Source organism: Ranitomeya variabilis, chromosome 1 (genome assembly GCF_051348905.1).
Source record: "Ranitomeya variabilis isolate aRanVar5 chromosome 1, aRanVar5.hap1, whole genome shotgun sequence".
NCBI lineage: Eukaryota > Metazoa > Chordata > Amphibia > Anura > Dendrobatidae > Ranitomeya > Ranitomeya variabilis.
The window spans coordinates 955,012,185-955,031,702 of record NC_135232.1 but is presented as its reverse complement, the minus strand read 5'-3'; the positions used below and the strand labels follow the sequence as shown (position 1 = coordinate 955,031,702).

Genomic DNA, 19,518 nt, shown 5'->3' with positions numbered 1-19,518 from the left:
TTTCTCCGCCAGAATGGTAAAGCCAGTGACTGAGGGCAGATATTAATAGCCAGGAGAGGGTCCATGGTTATTGGCCCCCCCGTGGCTAAAAACATCTGCCCCCAGCCACCCCAGAAAAGGCACATCTGGAAGATGCGCCTATTCTGGCACTTGGCCATTCTCTTCCCACTCCCTGTAGCGGTGGGATATGGGGTAATGAAGGGTTAATGCCACCTTGCTATTGTAAGGTGACATTAAGCCAGATTAATAATGGAGAGGCGTCAATTATGACACCTATCCATTATTAATCCAATTGTAGGAAAGGGTTAAAAAACACACACACACATGATTTAAAAGTAGTTTAATGAAATAAACACAGCGGTTGTTGTAATAATTTATTGTTCTCTCAATCCATCAGGAACACCCTCGCTTGGAAAAATAATAAACGCACAAGATACATACCCTCTGGTGAACCATCTCGTCCCACGAAGTAATCCATCTGAAGGGGTTAACTAATATTACAGGCACGAGCTGCGATAAACCATTCGCTCGTACCTGTAATCCCCGGGTGCTGAAAGGAAAGCTGGATCTGTACTTACATTGAGTCGCGGTGAGGCGCCCTCTGGTGGATGTTCTCATGAACTGCAGCCTGGGAACTTTTTCCCACGCTCCAGGTCATATGAGGACATCCACCAGGGGGCGCATCACCGCGACTGAAGGAAATGTAGGTCAATGACCTACATTTCATTCATTCGCCGGGGGATTACAGGCACGAGCACCGCTGCATTTAGCAGGGCTCGTGCCTGTAATATTAGTTAACCCCTTCAGATGGATTACATCGTGGGACGTGATCTGACATCAGAAGTTATGTATATTGTGCGTTTATTATTTTGCCAAGCGAGGGTTTGCAAATGGATTGCGAGAACAATAAATTATTACAACAACCGCTGTGTTTATTTCATTAAAATCCTTTTAAATCATGTGTGTGTGTGTTTTTTAACCCTTTCCTACAATTGGATTAATAATGGATAGGTGTCATAATTGATGCCTCTCCATTATTAATCTGGCTTAATGTCACCTTCCAATAGCAAGGTGGCATTAACCCTTCATTACCCCATATCCCACCGCTACAGGGAGTGGGAAGAGAGTGGCCAAGTGCCAGAATAGGCGCATCTTCCAGATGTGCCTTTTCTGGGGTGGCTGGGGGCAGATGTTTTTAGCCACGAGGGGGCCAATAACCATGGACCCTCTCCTGGCTATTAATATCTGCCCTCAGTCACTGGCTTTACCACTCTGGCGGAGAAAATTGCGCGGGAGCCCACGCCAATTTTTTCCGCCATTTAACCCTTTATTTTAGCAGCTACAGTGCACAAATTTTGCACATACACACTACTAACATTAGTAGTGTGGAATATGCAAAAAAAATGGGGATATGAGATGGTTTACTGTATGTAAACCATGTCTCATATCCTGTCGGGTTTGTGCAGGAGAAGGAAAAAGCCGGCAATTGAATTACCGACTTTTCACTAACACCGCTGCGTATTTCTCGCAAGTCACACTGCAGGTCCGTGTGGAATCCGTATTTTTCTCGCCCCCATAGACTTTCATTGGCGTATTATTTGCGCAATACGCTGACAAACGCAGCATGCTGCAATTTTGTACGGCCGTAGAAAGCCGTATAATACTGAACCGTAATATACGGCTAATAGGAGCAGCCCCATTGAGAAGCATTGTGCCGTATGTAATGCGAGTTTTACGTACGTAGTTTTTGCGCTCTTACGTACGTAAAACACGCATGTGTGACCCCGGCCTAATACTTGCGGCACATGTGTGGCATGCGTGTGCCGCATCAGTACCACACGGATGGGCGCCAGGGAAGAAGCGTTACAGTAAGCACTGTTCTCCGGCAGCGGGTGCTGAACATGGCTCTCGTCAATCTCCCCTGCTCTGCCGGCGATCGGCGCGAGCAGGTTTGAATGATGAGTTACATTTAAGTAATAAGAAACAGCAGGTGGCATCTGATGGGATAATTACTCCCATCAGCCTACCCCTACTGCTGCTAATAACAGTGAGCGGCGGATGGGAGTATTCATCTGCCGCTCCTGCGTTATAAATAAATACGGTAATTTAAAAAAAAAAAAAAAATGCGTGGGTTCCCCCTTATTTTTTTAATATTTATTTATAACTGTCTGCAAACAAGATAAGAATCAGTAACATACACAACATATAAAGACAAAGAAGGGCATAACAATATCCAGAAAGTGTAGCTTGAAAGATTCAAAAGAAGACGGGGTTATTCAGTATAACAATCAATCCCGACCCCAACTCCCCCCCTTATTTTTGATAACCAGCCAGGCAAAACTCACAGCTGGCGGCTGCAACCATCAGCTGTCAGCTTCAGCAAGGTTGGATATCAAGAATAGAGGGGTCCCCACGCCATATTTTTAAATTATTTAAATAATAAAAAAAATGTGTCAGTTTTGACAACCAGCCTTGCTGAAGCTCACAGCTGGGGGTTGGTATTCTCAGGCTGGTAAGGGGCCATGGATATTGACCCCCCCAGCCTAAAAATAGCAGCCCGCAGCTGCCCAGAAAAGGCACATCTATTAGATGTGCCAATTCTGGTGCTTTGCCTGGCTCTTCCCACTTGCCCTGTAGCGGTGGCAAGTGGGGTAATATTTGTGGGGTTGATATCACCGGTGACATTAAGCCCACGGCTTAGTAATGGAGAAGCGTCTATAAGACACCTATACATTGCTAATCCTATAGTTGTATAGTAAATATAGACACAGCCAGAATAAAGTCCTTTATTTGAAAACAAAAATGACAGACTCCTTTAATAATCTTAATTAAACCATACTTACAACCTCGCCTAATTCCACCGAAGCCCTCGATCTCCTGTAATAAAGTAAAATAAATAACCAACAATATACCATACTTGTCAGTCGTTGTTTCCCATGCAGTAATCCATGTCTGGGGGATTAGTTTTCAACCTTGACGGTGCCAAAATGCAACCGTCCCAGCTGAAAACCACTGGTGAATGAGCAGCTGGGAATGCAGTGACCGGGGGTGACGTTATAAAGATAACCTCCGATCACTGAGCTCCATTCCCAGCCGGGCTGAGCTGCGATTAGATCCGGTGAGATCCCAGCTAGCACAGTGATCGCTCACGGCTCACAGTGCTAGCAGGGATCTCACAGAAGTCACCGCAGTTCAGCCCGGCTGGGAACAGAGCTCAGTGACTAGAGGTAACCTTTATGACTTCACCCCTGGTCACTGACGCTGCATTCCCAGCAGCCCATTCACCAGTGGTTTTCAGCCGGGACGGTTGCATCTTGGCACCATCTAGGTTGAAAACCAATTATCCCCCAGACATGGATTACTGCGTGGGACACAACGACGGACAGGTATGGTATATTGTTGTTTTATTATTTTACTTTTATTACAGGAGATAGAGGGCTTCGCTGGAATTAGGTGTAATAATAAAAATGGAAAACAGTGTTTAGTGTTATTTCAATTAAAATACTTTATTCTTGCTGTGTCTTTATTTACCATACAACTATAGGACTAGTAATGGATAGGTGCCTTATAGACACTTCTCCATTGCTAAGCCATGGGCTTAATGTCACCTGACAATATAAAGGTGACATCAACCCCACAACTATTACCCCAGTTGCCACCGCTACAGGGCAAGTGGGAAGAGCCGGGCAAAGTGCCAGAATTGGCGCATCTAATAGATGTGCCTTTTCTGGGCAGCTGCGGGCTATTTTTAGGCTGGGGGGGGGTCAATATCCATGGCCCTTTACCAGCCTGAGAATACCAGCCTCCAGCTTTGAGCTTTAACAAGGATGGTTGTCAAAAATGGGGGGACCCAATGCTATTTTTTAAATAATTTATTTAAATAATTACAAAATATGGCGTGGGGACCCCTCTACTCTTGATATCCAACTTTGCTGAAGCTGACAGCTGAGGGTTTCAGCCCCCAGCTGCGAGTTTTGTCTGAATGGTTATCAAAGATAAGGGGGAACCCACACCGTATTTTTTAAATTGCTGTATTTATTTATAACGCAGGAGCAGCAGATGAATACTCCCATCCGCCGCTCCTGCTGTCACTGTTATTAACAGCAGCAGGGGTAGGCTGATGGGAGTAACAGTCCCATCAGCTGCCGCCTGTTGTCTTTTTTATTACTTTAATGTAACTCTCATAATTCTCCCCTGCTCGCGACAATCGCCGGCAGAGCAGGGAATAATGAGGAGAGCTGTGTTCAGCACCCGGCGACAGGGTACAGCGCTTACTGTAACGCTTCTTTCATGGCGCCGATGCGTGTCACATGGATGACATCCATGTGTGTTATGTGTATGTATGTGTGGGGGACGTTTTATGGCCCGTGCCGACATTAAAAAATGGACATATCAGCGTGTTTTACCCATGGACACACGGTCCGTGGAAACACACTGACATATGCACAGACCCATTCATCACTTGAATAGGCTAATAACGCTCCGTTCCTCCCGAGTCTCTCTGCATGGCTAAGTAGCACTGTACAGCCACATATGGGGTATTGCCACTTTCAGTAGAAATTGTGGGACAAATTTTCTTGCCATTTTTATCCACTTCTTCTGTGAAAATGTAAAATCTTTGGCTAAAACAAAATTTTGGTGGTAAAAAAGTAGTTAATTTGTCCTCACTGCCCAATGGTATAAAATTCTGTGACACCCCCATGATGTCAATATGATCACTGTACCCCTAGATAAATTCAATGAGAGGTGTAGTTCATAAAATGGGGGCACTTATGGGGGGGTTCAGCTGTTTTGGTACCTCATGGGCACTCCCAGTGTGTCATGGCACCTGCAAACCAAAACAGTAAAATCTGGCGCTCCTTCCCTTCTGAGCTCTGCCATGTGCGCAAACAGTGGTATACCCCCACATATGGGGTATCAGTGTACTCAGGACAAATTGCACAATAACTTTTTTGTGGTCAAATTTCTTCTGCTACCCTTGGGAGATGTCACGATTCACACCGTGACTGTCACCAATTGTCACGATCCCTTAGCCGTGGCCCGCAGTTTGTCACGAAAATCCACAGGGATTCCCGACCACTGCCACCATTAGGTCACGGATTGGGGTGACTTTAGACCAGCAGACGGCTATCACATGTGCAGGGGGGCTTATCCTCGTTATCCCTCTACTGCCACAATGTGATTAAAAAAAAACACATACAATGCTATTGACCTCTTAGGTTACAGCAGGGGCTTATTTTAGGTATCCCACTGCTCTTCAATATACCATGAACTGCAGGGATTTGTGTATCCCGCTTACAGTTCCATTTAACACTTGCAGCTCTCTGGCGCCCCCCTTACTCTCAGGTCAGATTAGGTACTGCACCTAGGGTAATTAGTCGCCAGAAAGGCTGCCTGCTATGTACTGGCTATTGGGCACGCTGCAGCGCCGTGATAACTACTCCCACGCAAGCAGGAACAATAATTATCAAGCTGCAGTCGCTGAAACAACACCCCAAAAGTCTGCACACGGTAAGCTGCCACCAGCTCCGATCAAACGGGTCCGGAGCTAACCCAAAACAGTAGCGTAATTCCCTTCAAGAGACAGGGTACGTTTTTAGAGCAGGGAGGAAGAACTAGCATTAAATATTATACTCCAGAAAGGTTAGGCAGTGCTTTATCAAAATTATACAAAGATGTTACAAATGAGACAATTGCAAATATGTACAAGGTAATTATGAAAATAAAAGGATTAAAGGAAGAAAAGATAACTCACATGTTCTTTGCCTGAACTGATATGAACTAACACCATGCTAGTGGGAGGGGCTCCCAAAAATCTCAATGCATGAGGTACAGCTCTTCAGGTCAGACCCACATGTTCTTCCAGCAACAGACTGACTGCTGGAGTCCGGCCAAAACAGTTATAGCTTAGCTTGGTGACATCACCAAAAAGGCTGGCTATCCCAGTCCCTCCTCTCTCTGCATTCTGACTAAGTATAAGATAAATCTTTCTAAGACTTGTAATTCCGCTGCTGAACATATCATAGTCCTGACAAACCCAGCATTCATCTCAGATTACCGTGGGCTTTCTAAGGAGATCAAATATGTCCTATTATTTACAGAGCAATCCCTACTTCTTCACCCGATGGAGTTAGACGCTGATGCTTAGAGTGATGGGTAGATCCTCCGAGTGTGATTATGACAATATATTTTTGTGTTCGTATTTTAAATCGTTTGCCTAATATCTTACAAAAATGGAACAAAGGACCGCATGGTTCTAGAGACTTAGAATCCAGTTCTTGCTGGAGGAAGCTTCTACCTGGTCGTAAACATTCCTTTAGGCAATAAAACGCTCTTCCCCCATGTACATTGGCAAGGCAAGCTCAACTCTGAAGTAAAAGAGAAGGGGGGTTTTTTAGCCCACATCCTGGGCTGACAAGAGAAACTAAACTTATATGATATTTCATACCATATCGTGACAGGAGAATAAAATTTTGGGGGTGAAAAATTAATTTTTGTGAAAAAAAATATTTTTGATTTTTACGGCTCTACGTTATAAACTTCTGTGAAGCACTTAAGGGTTCAAAGTGCTCACCACACATCTACATAAGTTCGTTCGGGGATCTAGTTTCCAAAATGGTGTCACTTGTGGTGGGTTTACACTGTTAAGGACATCAGGGGCTCTCCAAACTAGACATGGCATCCAATCTTAATTCCAACCAATTTTGCTTTGAAAAAGTAAAACAGAGCTCCTTCCCTTCCGAGTTCTGCCATGTGCCCAAACAGTAGTTTACCTGCACATATTTGGTATCAGTGTACTCAGGACAAATTGCACAACTTTTGGGGTCCAATTTCTCCTGTTACCCTGGGTAAAATAAAAATTTTATGAATTACATTTTTTGCGAAAAAAAGTTAAATGTTCATTTTTAAAAAAAAAACATTCAAAAATTCTTGTGAAGCATAAACATCTTGAATGTGGTTTTGAGCACCTTGAGGGGTGCAGTTTTTAGAATGGTGTCACTTTTGGGCATTTTCTATCATATAGACCCTTCAAAGTGACTTCAAATGTGAGGTGGTGCCTAAAAAAAAAATGGTGTTGTAAAAATGAGAAGTCGATGTTTAACGTTTAACCCTTATAACTTCCTAACAAAACAAAATTTTGGTTCCAAAATTGAGCTGATGTAAAGTAGACATATGGGAAATATGCCTTATTAAGTATCTTGTGTGACATATCTCTGTGATTTAAAGGCATGAAAATTCAAAGTTGGAAAATTGTGAAATTTTCAAAATATTCGCCAAATTTCATTTTTTTTCACAAATAATCGCAAGTCATATCATAGAAATTTTACCACCAACATGAATTACAATATGTCAGGAAAAACGAATGTCAGAAGCACCAGGATCCATTGAAGCGTTCCAGAGTTAGTACCTCAAAGGGACAGTGGTCAGAATTGTAAAAATTGTCTTGTTCATTAACATGCAAACCACCCTCGGAGGTAAAGGGGTTAAGGTCTGAAACCTTGGTCAACATTATCTAAGCACCCAAATCTCCAAGGGTGCCCAAACTTTTGCATTGGCCCATTAACCTTTTTTATATTCTTATTTTTTCTTCCTAAAATACAAATGGAAATGTGTCATCTTTAACTTCAGGCCATTTAGGGATAATTTCATTTTAAGTGTGCTTATAACTGTTCACAATAACAGTAATTTTGACACGGGGTGGTCAAACTTTTACATGCCACTGTACAGCCTCCATCACTAGCAGTATACAGGTATATATCCTTTATTATTAGTTATACAAGAATATATGCCTCATTATTATCATATACCCATATTTTGATGTACATTATCGGTAGTGGGAACCTAAAATATCACAGGGTTAGAATATTTACTCATGTGTACATACACATATACAGGTCCTTCTCAAAAAATTAGCATATAGTGTTAAATTTCATTATTTACCATAATGTAATGATTACAATTAAACTTTCATATATTATAGATTCATTATCCACCAACTGAAATTTGTCAGGTCTTTTATTGTTTTAATACTGATGATTTTGGCCTACAACTCCTGATAACCCAAAAAACCTGTCTCAATAAATTAGCATATTTCACCCGTCCAATCAAATAAAAGTGTTTTTTAATAACAAACAAAAAAACCATCAAATAATAATGTTCAGTTATGCACTCAATACTTGGTCGGGAATCCTTTGGCAGAAATGACTGCTTCAATGCGGCGTGGCATGGAGGCAATCAGCCTGTGACACTGCTGAGATGTTATGGAGGCCCAGGATGCTTCAATAGCGGCCTTAAGCTCATCCAGAGTGTTGGGTCTTGCGTCTCTCAACTTTCTCTTCACAATATCCCACAGATTCTCTATGGGGTTCAGGTCAGGAGAGTTGGCAGGCCAATTGAGCACAGTAATACCATGGTCAGTAAACCATGTACCAGTGGTTTTGGCACTGTGAGCAGGTGCCAGGTCGTGCTGAAAAATGAAATCTTCATCTCCATAAAGCATTTCAGCCGATGGAAGCATGAAGTGCTCCAAAATCTCCTGATAGCTAGCTGCATTGACCCTGCCCTTGATGAAACACAGTGGACCAACACCAGCAGCTGACATGGCACCCCACACCATCACTGACTGTGGGTACTTGACACTGGACTTCAGGCATTTTGGCATTTCCTTCTCCCCAGTCTTCCTCCAGACTCTGGCACCTTGATTTCCGAATGACATGCAAAATTTGCTTTCATCAGAAAAAAGTACCAGGTCAGGCGCTTCTGCCGCTGTTTATGGTTCAAAAGTGGCTTTACCTGGGGAATGCGGCACCTGTAGCCCATTTCCTGCACACGCCTGTGCACGGTGGCTCTGGATGTTTCCACACCAGACTCAGTCCACTGCTTCCTCAGGTTCCCCAAGGTCTGGAATCGGTCCTTCTCCACAATCTTCCTCAGGGTCCGGTCACCTCTTCTCGTTGTACAGCGTTTTCTGCCACATTGTTTCCTTCCAACAGACTTACCATTGAGGTGCCTTGATACAGCACTCTGGGAACAGCCTATTTGTTGAGAAATTTCTTTCTGGGTCTTACCCTCTTGCTTGAGGGTGTCAATGATGGCCTTCTTGACATCTGTCAGGTCGCTAGTCTTACCCATGATGGGGGTTTTGAGTAATGAACCAGGCAGGGAGTTTTTAAAAGCCTCAGGTATCTTTTGCATGTGTTTAGAGTTAATTAGTTGATTCAGAAGATTAGGGTAATAGGTCGTTTAGAGAACCTTTTCTTGATATGCTAATTTATTGAGACAGGTTTTTTGGGTTATCAGGAGTTGTAGGCCAAAATCATCAGTATTAAAACAATAAAAGACCTGACAAATTTCAGTTGGTGGATAATGAATCTATAATATATGAAAGTTTAATTGTAATCATTACATTATGGTAAATAATGAAATTTAACACTATATGCTAATTTTTTGAGAAGGACCTGTATATACATATATCACCCTATGTGCCTACCTGACACACCACCGCCTTAGTATGGATCAAGGACAACTGCAAAACTAATTAAGAATAGACTTAAGAACCACCAAGCAGTCATGAAATCCACAATTGATTCTACTTTATTTATAGAAAATACATTACATTGTTCCAGACAAAACGGACACAGTAGGGCTAAAAGATGACAAAAAGGATGCCATCAGCATCAAAATATGCCCAAGGTAGGGTACATCCCTGAATGGAGGCAATTGCATACAATCAGCCTAACAGGTGCAAAATATAAAGTGCAAGGTGCAATACTAAATAACATCCACTGGCACATGTGGCGGTAATACCCGTATAGGCCATTAATGGGTGGTCTGATTTACATACTCCATGGCTGCAGTGCCAATACCACAAATACCATTACCCATATATAAATGCACATTACCTGATATAAATGGCAAGTAGCACAGGGACACCTGTCCACCCCGACGCGCGTTTCGCTATGGTACCTTCCTCAAGGGGTGCCCTCTGGTAATACCCAATGATGCTGAGAACTGCTCTCACCTGCTTGGTGGTAACAGGTCGAGGCCAGTTCTGTATGGCCTCGATTTTATTTACTTGGGGTTTGATAACCCCATGGCTGGTCACGTACCCCAAGTACCGGGCTTCCTCGAGTCCTATTGCACATTTATTGGGATTCGCTATCAAGCACGCGGCTCTGAGCAAATTCACCACCGCTTGTTTTTTGGTGCAAAGCATGTTCTTTTCCCTTTTTTGGACCAGCACTCCTCCCATTAGGCACAGGTGATTTTAATTAGCAGGAGGCTGCAAAGTAAGGGGTCTAGCCCATTTTTCCTCTCACTGAAGAGCTAGAGGAAGGTGAGTTTCAATGCTCCTTTCATATGGTGTGGGTGCTTTGTGGTGGCCATTGTTGCTGTGTTTTGTGCTGGTGGGGCGGCGCAGTCTGGAGTCATGGGGTCTCAGTCTTCCCGCATGGGTGCTGTAGGGCACCAGGCCGTCCACTCTGCTGGTACATTGCCTCTGTGGCCGTGGTTGGCACACGGCTCCGTTCTGTTCGGGCGATAGGACCCACTATGAGGTTTGCCGTGATGTGGCAGTGGGCTTCATACAGTCTGATCCGAATGTTAAACTAAGAACCTCAGGTTATATAAATTTTTTCTTGGCGGCTTTAGATCAACGTATGATTTTTGGTTCATGGTTTTTTTTTTGGTGCAAAGCATCACCACCGCTTGTACCTGGGACAATTGGGTATGCCAGTCAGTACTAAATATGATGTCAAACAAGTACTCTGATGCATTCTTCCGATGGGGTTCTAGCACTCTGTCCATCAGCCTCTGGAACGTGGCTGGTGCCCCATGTAATCCAAAGGGCAAGATGACATGGCGGTACAGACCTTCCGGTGTTATGAAGGCGGTCTTCTCTTTTGCTGACTCAATGAGAGGTACTTGGCAGTAACCCTTGGGTACACATCCCCCATCACTAGCTGTATACAGGTACACATCCCCCATCACTAGCAGTATACAGGTACGCATCCCCCATCACTAGCGGTATACAGGTACACATCCCCCATCACTAGCGGTATACAGGTACACATCCCCCATCACTAGCGGTATACAGGTACACATCCCCCATCACTAGCTGTATACAGGTACACATCCCCCATCACTAGCTGTATACAGGTACACATCCCCCATCACTAGCTGTATACAGGTACACATCCCCCATCACTAGCTGTATACAGGTACACATCCCCCATCACTAGCGGTATACAGGTACACATCCCCCATCACTAGCTGTATACAGGTACACATCCCCCATCACTAGCGGTATACAGGTACACATCCCCCATCACTAGCGGTATACAGGTACACATCCCCCATCACTAGCTGTATACAGGTACACATCCCCCATCACTAGCTGTATACAGGTACGCCCCCTCAGCACAGCGTGCAGCCCCCTCAGCACAGCGTGCAGCCCCCTCAGCACAGCGTGCAGCCCCCTCAGCACAGCGTGCAGCCCCCTCAGCACACGCCGCTGTGCTCCCTCAGCCCTCAGCTCGGTGACGCTCGCAGTGAGGCCGCTGTGCGCCTGTCCGCGCTGCTCCCCGGCACTTCCTGCTCCTCCTCCCGTTGCTCTCCGCCGCCTTCCTGTTCCCATTACTCCTCCAAACTGAAAACAAAACTTTTCCCATCCGGAGTCACTTTCGCTTCTGGCTGTGTCCCCGGCGGCTCCTCCATTGAGGCTCGTTCCGCCCACCTCCGCTGTTCGCAGTCATGTGCCCGGGCTCCATGCTGCCCGCCGCTCTGTAGCAGGGGGCCCTGTCTGTCACCTCCAGCTGGCACTACACGTGGAGACCCTGTGCCCCTCTCATGCCCCCCACACACAGGCTCCATGCCATACGGCCCCTCTGCTCCCCGTGCCCGGCTACCCCTCGCCCATGTGGGCTAGATAAGGACGCTTCGCTGGCCTTTCCTGTCGTTCTTTTCGGCGTTTGCTTTGTGGCAGTTGGGCAGCCATGGCCGGCCACAGAGAGCAAGGCGCAGCCCCTGCCCCCGGCAGTGATGGAAGCACGGAGGAGGCTGCAATGGACTCTTATCTGAGGGCACATGGGCTGTACAGGAAGAAGATTGCCAAGGACGGCTCCTGTCTGTTCAGGGCAGTGGCTGAGCAGGTACAGACCCTGAGAAGCTTGTGTGGGGGCTGTGTAGATGATCCTGAGTTATGTGGGGGCCCTTTGTGGAAGGGCCTGAGTATTGTGGTGGGGGGTGTCTCTGTGGATGGGCCTGAGTTCTGGGGTGGGGGGTGTCTTTGTGGATGGGCCCGAGTTCTGGGGTGGGGGGTGTCTCTGTGGATGGGCCTGAGTTCTGGGGTGGGGGGTGTCTATGTGGATGGGCCTGAGTTCTGGGGTGGGGGGTGTCTCTGTGGATGGGCCCGAGTTCTGGGGTGGGGGGTGTCTCTGTGGATGGGCCCGAGTTCTGGGGTGGGGGGTGTCTATGTGGATGGGCCTGAGTTCTGGGGTGGGGGGTGTCTATGTGGATGGGCCTGAGTTCTGGGGTGGGGGGTGTCTATGTGGATGGGCCTGAGTTCTGGGGTGGGGGGTGTCTCTGTGGATGGGCCCGAGTTCTGGGGTGGGGGGTGTCTCTGGGGATGGGCCCGAGTTCTGGGGTGGGGGGTGTCTCTGGGGATGGGCCCGAGTTCTGGGGTGGGGGGTGTCTCTGGGGATGGGCCCGAGTTCTGAGGTGGGGGGGTGTCTCTGGGGATGGGCCCGAGTTCTGAGGTGGGGGGGTGTCTCTGGGGATGGGCCCGAGTTCTGAGGTGGGGGGGTGTCTCTGGGGATGGGCCCGAGTTCTGGGGTGGGGGGTGTCTCTGGGGATGGGCCCGAGTTCTGGGGTGGGGGTGTCTCTGGGGATGGGCCCGAGTTCTGGGGTGGGGGGTGTCTCTGGGGATGGGCCCGAGTTCTGGGGTGGGGGGTGTCTCTGGGGATGGGCCCGAGTACCGGGGTGGGGGGTGTCTCTGCGGATGGGCCCGAGTACCGGGGTGGGGGGGTCTCTGCCGATGGGCCCGAGTACCGGGGTGGGGGTGGGGGGGTCTCTGCCGATGGGCCCGAGTACCGGGGTGGGGGTGGGGGGGTCTCTGCCGATGGGCCCGAGTACCGGGGTGGGGGGGTCTCTGCCGATGGGCCCGAGTACCGGGGTGGGGGTGGGGGGGTCTCTGCCGATGGGCCCGAGTACCGGGGTGGGGGTGGGGGGTCTCTGCCGATGGGCCCGAGTACCGGGGTGGGGGTGGGGGGTCTCTGCCGATGGGCCCGAGTACCGGGGTGGGGGGTCTCTGCCGATGGGCCCGAGTACCGGGGTGGGGGGTCTCTGCCGATGGGCCCGAGTACCGGGGTGGGGGGTCTCTGCCGATGGGCCCGAGTACCGGGGTGGGGGGTCTCTGCCGATGGGCCCGAGTACCGGGGTGGGGGGTCTCTGCCGATGGGCCCGAGTACCGGGGTGGGGGGGGGTCTCTGCCGATGGGCCCGAGTACCGGGGTGGGGAGTGTCTCTGCTGACAGGCCGGAGCACTAGGGGGCAGAGCTGTGGAGTTCGTACGCCAAACCTCCAACTGACATCTCAATTTCTCTGACTTCTGACTCAAGGACTCCGACCCCACAGCGCTGCCTCACTACTGAGCATGTTCAGAAAGTTCAGCACAGATTTTTCTCAACTAAAAGCTGAGATCCTTAGATCAGGAACAGAACAGACATTTATAGGACATTTCATAACTTTACCAAATTCTTATGAAAAAATGCACATCACGTCCTGCATTGTACTACTGTACTCAATTTATATCTTTTAGGAGTTTGTCCATTTTATATAGACTCTGACTCCACCAAAATGGACCACGACTCAGACTCCACACCCCCAGGTAGGGGGTGGCGTCTCTGCGGCTGGGCCTGACTACCATGGGGGTGGCGTCTCTGCGGCTGGGCCTGACTACCATGGGGGTGGCGTCTCTGCGGCTGGGCCTGACTACCATGGGGGTGGCGTCCCTGCGGCTGGGCCTGACTACCATGGGGGTGGCGTCCCTGCGGCTGGGCCTGACTACCATGGGGGTGGCGTCCCTGCGGCTGGGCCTGACTACCATGGGGGTGGCGTCCCTGCGGCTGGGCCTGACTACCATGGGGGTGGCGTCCCTGCGGCTGGGCCTGACTACCATGGGGGTGGCGTCTCTGCGGCTGGGCCTGACTACCATGGGGGTGGCGTCTCTGCGGCTGGGCCTGACTACTATGGGGGTGGCGTCTCTGCGGCTGGGCCTGACTACCATGGGGGTGGCGTCTCTGCGGCTGGGCCTGACTACCATGGGGGTGGCGTCTCTGCGGCTGGGCCTGACTACCATGGGGGTGGCGTCTCTGCGGCTGGGCTTGACTACCATGGGGGTGGCGTCTCTGCGGCTGGGCCTGACTACCATGGGGGTGGCGTCTCTGCGGCTGGGCCTGACTACCATGGGGGTGGCGTCTCTGCGGCTGGGCCTGACTACCATGGGGGTGGCGTCTCTGCGGCTGGGCCTGACTACCATGGGGGTGGCGTCTCTGCGGCTGGGCCTGACTACCATGGGGGTGGCGTCTCTGCGGCTGGGCCTGACTACCATGGGGGTGGCGTCTCTGCGGCTGGGCCTGACTACCATGGGGGTGGCGTCTCTGCGGCTGGGCCTGACTACCATGGGGGTGGCGTCTCTGCGGCTGGGCCTGACTACCAGGGTGCTATGTAGTTGGGTTTGCTTTCCAAGGGGGGTGGTTGAGCCTGAGTACCAGATCCTTACCTGGGGCAGTGCTGGTGTGCATGCACCTTACTGTACATAAATGGGTATGAACAGTACACTCCTTTGTAACATAGAACAGGCAGTAGTGATCACAAGAACAGTGAGAGTTACTAAATATGTACTGGGGACTAGGCAGAACGGTTTGTAACTAATCACACTCCCCAGGTGATACTACAGTTGTGTGCTAGACATGTACAGCACAGTATGGAGGTGGGAGACCGGTCTTGTGATTCCAGCAGACACAATGGCGGGGGGTTGTCTTTTCCTCCTTAAGGTACCTTCACACGGCGGCTTCCCTGCACTGAACGTGTCAGCGCCGGCCGTAAAGCAGAGCACAGCGGTGACGTCACCGCTGTTACTGCCGGCGCCGCTGACACATTCAGTGCAGGGAAGCCGCCGGCGGGGGACGTGACAGACATCAGAAGGTGAGTATGTAGTGTTTTTTTTTTTTACTTTTACAATGGTAACCAGGGTAAATATCGGGTTACTAAGCTCGGCCCTGCACTTAGTAACCCGATGTTTACCCTGGTTACCCGGGTGCTGCAGGGGGACTTTGGCATCGTTGAAGACAGTTTCAACGATGCCGAAGTCATTCCCCTGATCGTTGGTCGCTGGAGAGAGCGGTCTGTGTGACAGCTCCCTAGCGACCTAAACAGCGACGCTGCAGCGATCGGCTCGTTGTCTATATCGCTGCAGCGTCGCTGAGTGTGACGGTACCCTTAGTGTGTTGATGCATGATTGCACATTCTCCATGTGTTAGGAGTGCCTGTAGATTAAGGATTGATTATCAGTGGGAGAAACAAAATAATAATCTTGTAGTTATACCTTTTTAATGGGTAACGAGACTACTGAGGCCTGAGGAAGAGACCTAAGTGTTCTCGAAAGCTTGCTTTGTAATATCACATGGCATTTTATTTTTGCTAGCTATTAAAAAGTATCCTAACTAGAAGATTATTGTTCTGCTTCTCCCACTGAGTATAATCAGTCTTGTAGAGTCTGGAGTCTCAGTACTGCTGTTTGTAGAAAACCATCTTGGACTCGTATCAGGATCCTGGTTGTCGGACACCTCTCCCGGCAGATGATGTCAGCAGCGGAGGATCAAACTTTTGGAATTTCAACACCTGATCCTTTTGTTTTCAAAGGAGATAAGTCGCCATCGGATTTGTCTGGCATCAGCCTTTTTTTCTCTCCCCATTGAATATTGAGATGATCATTTTTGTGTGTGGGGGATTCAGGTACTATAGGTATCTATCTCCCGAACGCAGACTTATATCTCTAGTTATTAGTCTGGTCATAGCAGAAAATACATTTCTACAGATGTTTGTAAACTAGTCCGAGTGATCTAAAAGTGGTACTTGCAGTGTTACCAAAGGGCCTATTTGTCGTGAAATTTCTACAGCTCAATATGTATTCGATTTTCCATAACTTTCATCCTATTCTTTTAAAAATGGTGGAATCATTAGGGAAATCCACAGCATAAATTGACATGGTGCAGATTTCGAGAGTAGGTGAACATGGAGTTTTTGTAGATTTTCTTTCCCAAAAAATCTGCATATAACGGCAGCAGAATTTCACTTATTTTTTTTTTTTACTTCAGTTTATGCTGCAGTAAATATAGGACATGGGAGTTCTTGAAACCCCCTCCACTATGCTGTCACATCTGGATGCTGCACAAGTACGCAGCGTCCAACCCGCAGCGTGTACTGATCGTCTGCACCTACCCTCAAACTTCGACATCAGGACAAGATCACGGAAACTTATTCTAGGATGTATAGTGAAAAACTCTTTCCTCCACCAAAGACCCCACCAAAGAAAAAAAGAAGTTTCTATAATCTGTATAAGAGACAAGGTGCAGAAATGTATGTTATTGATCTTCCAACATGTTCCTATGTATTGGCCCACGCAGCTCTAAGAAATGGCCCGTGTGGGACGAATAAAATATATTTCTGCACGTTCTCCTAATTTGTATGCTGGCAAACGTCTCAATTTATGCTGCAGATTTCACTGTTATGGGTGAAATGTGCAGCAAATCGCATTTCTGCAACCGTTCCCACAGCAGTTACTGACACGGCTCGCCAGCGGGTAAGTCTGTGAGAACATGGCACACATCTGGTCGGTTTCTGTTGCAGATTTTCTCCCTAGTATATGGATGAGATTTTGTGAAACCTTACCCACAATTCGCCAGTCCCGGTATGCAGTGCATTTTCTGCCCACGAAAAAACATGGTTTGTGCCCCCTGTGTATACACATCCTATAGGGTAACTAACATTTAGAAAAAGGTTTTGATATCAAGTAGCCTCGGTTTAGAATTATTAATAAGTGGAGGTCCGGGGCTTATCCCCGAGGGCGAGTGTTGGGGTGTAATGAGCCACTAGACGGCTCTTATCCTTTAGTTGCCCTTTAGATATTTTCAGCCACAGGCAGCGTGAAGCACCTGTCTATTATTATGCGGTGCTTGTATATACTTGTTATCTTCTTCTGTGAACTCAAGAATTTGATGATGATTCCAGATACTTTAAGATAAAGCGTATCACTGGCATCCTAATGAGGATCAGTAATGCACTACACAAATTCACACCGATGATCATCCGCTTAGGGGGATGAATGGCCTCTGTAGCGTTCTATCTAACAAACAAGATGGTTCCCTTAGATGTATGATGTACAGCAGCATCTATACATAGGACATGGGTGAAACCAAAGTTTAACCCTGTTTATTTGTGACTATATTGTTTTGGATCTTATTTTGCCACCATGCTATAGTACTACCACTTCACACTGATATATTCTTAATTGGGGAAAAAAATTGTAACATTACCTCTTATTTCCAATATCTAGTGCATGAGCTTAAAAAAATATTTGGTTATATTACGGTTAGTTTAACACATTCGGCATTCCCGGTTTGAGTACGGACCGGCTGCTGGTCTCCTGTCCCGAATCAAACAGCCTCATGTTTGCCACTAATGCGGAGGATTTCCAGGCAATAAGAAATATTTTGAAAGGGAAACTGTCACTATTCATACTGCCTAAGCTACGAGCAGCATGAATCAGCACATGCCTGCATATTTTCTCTCCGAATATAGTTTGAGTTGCCAGCCAGGGACTATAGACAAATGCGAGATTAGGCCAGTGATTAAGCCCCCTACCGGCTTCTCTCAGCGCCTTTACAGGTGATTGACGGGCCCTTTCCTGTGTACACACATGGAAGAGACCGGTCACCTAGAGTGGTGCGTGGTGAAGCCGGCATGGGAGGCTCCAGACTAGTCTTTCTCACTATAGTCCTCTCCCATCACCTCCCTTTTGAAACACTGCAGCATTTTGGAGAAAACAAGCCAATACCTGGCTTCAGTTGTGCAGCCAGGCTCTGATTCATGCTGACTGTTTTTATTTTGTCACCTTTCCCAATCCTCTGCAGCTCCCTTTCTGATTATTACCTATTAGTCTGTTTCCTGGGTCCCCCCTTGGCATACAGGCAATGCTCACTCAGGGACTCTTCTGCTCTTTCCATCAGTTTAGGTAGTGATACTGTAATAAGTGTAGAAAGTCTCATTCTACATGTTGGCAGCGATTTATAGAAGGATGGCATAATCTGATTATGTAATATATTTATGTTCCGGTTTTAGATCTTGCACTCTCAGGCAAGCCATTTGGAAATAAGGCGATCCTGTATACAGTATCTGAGTGACAATCGAGCCCATTTTGAATCGGTAAGTAAAATGAGTTTCCATTTCCCGGTGCCTGGTTTCACAGCTCCCTCATACATCCTGCATATGGAGGCTTTCCACCTAATGGGACCATAGCTTCTTTCCCATAGGGGCCATGATGATCTCAGAAAAGAGTTGTCCCTTCCTTTCAGTGGGCATTCCCCTTGTCTTGTTTCGTTTGTATTGTCTCTGAAGGAAGACTATGCGTACTATGGAAAGAAAATGATAAAATTATAACTTGCCATCACTCCTAATTATTATAAAACTTGCAAAAGAAAAAATGACGAGGGCACTCACCGGTCTTCAGTAAAAAATTGGTTCCTTTATTACAAACGATACATCCAGAAAAGGGTTATGGCCAGGGGAAAGAAAGCTCGTGTGAGCAGGGTCGTTCTCCCCTGCTCACACGAGCTTTCTTTCCCCCGGCCATAACCCTTTTCTGGATGTATCGTTTGTAATAAAGGAACCAATTTTTTACTGAAGACCGGTGAGTGCCCTCGTCATTTTTTCTTTTGCAAGTTTTATATGGATTAAGGACTTCATTTTTGGTAAGGAGCACCCAAGGGTGATGCAGTACGTTGCAGCATAGAGGTCTTCTGTTACCTTTGCAAAGAGCTTCGGCTGAAGTCAGATTGCGGGTCAGTGCCGCTTTTTTTTTGCTTTATAGTGGTTTTTGGACTCCTAATTATTCGCTGCCACGGCTCGATCTCCCGCTGCAGGCGTCGGTGCATGATTTTTTTTCTTTTTGCAGTTCGTTGCAGCGCGGGCATAGTTGCCCTCATTAATGTGAAAGGCTGGAGGCAAGTGAATCTACTTACTACCCCTGCAGCACTTACGCCATCTGGTTTCCAGAGCTGTAGGCAATGCTGCCGCGATGAGTATTTAGGGAGTTTTTGATGTTGCAGATTTTCTGCACCTTTGGGGTAAATGAAGTGACTTGCGTTTTGATGCTGCAATTTTTTTTCTTTTTTGGGTTTAGCAGAGCTTTATTGATATAGTCGCGTTTGGATTACATGCATTTTAACCGCGATTGTGCAGC

General features: G+C 47.5%; 1 protein-coding gene across 1 annotated transcript in view; it reads left to right on the top strand.

Moving 5' to 3' along the window:
• Positions 1 to 11,616: 11,616 nt before the first annotated feature.
• Positions 11,617 to 19,518, top strand: part of OTUD4 (OTU deubiquitinase 4) — a 120,387-nt gene continuing 112,485 nt past the window's right edge. Inside the window, exons 1-2 of the mRNA XM_077279276.1 lie at positions 11,617 to 12,149; positions 18,399 to 18,482. Coding sequence (XP_077135391.1) covers positions 11,994 to 12,149; positions 18,399 to 18,482 — 240 coding nt within the window. The 5' untranslated portion in view covers positions 11,617 to 11,993. The remainder of the gene's footprint in view (positions 12,150 to 18,398; positions 18,483 to 19,518) is intronic.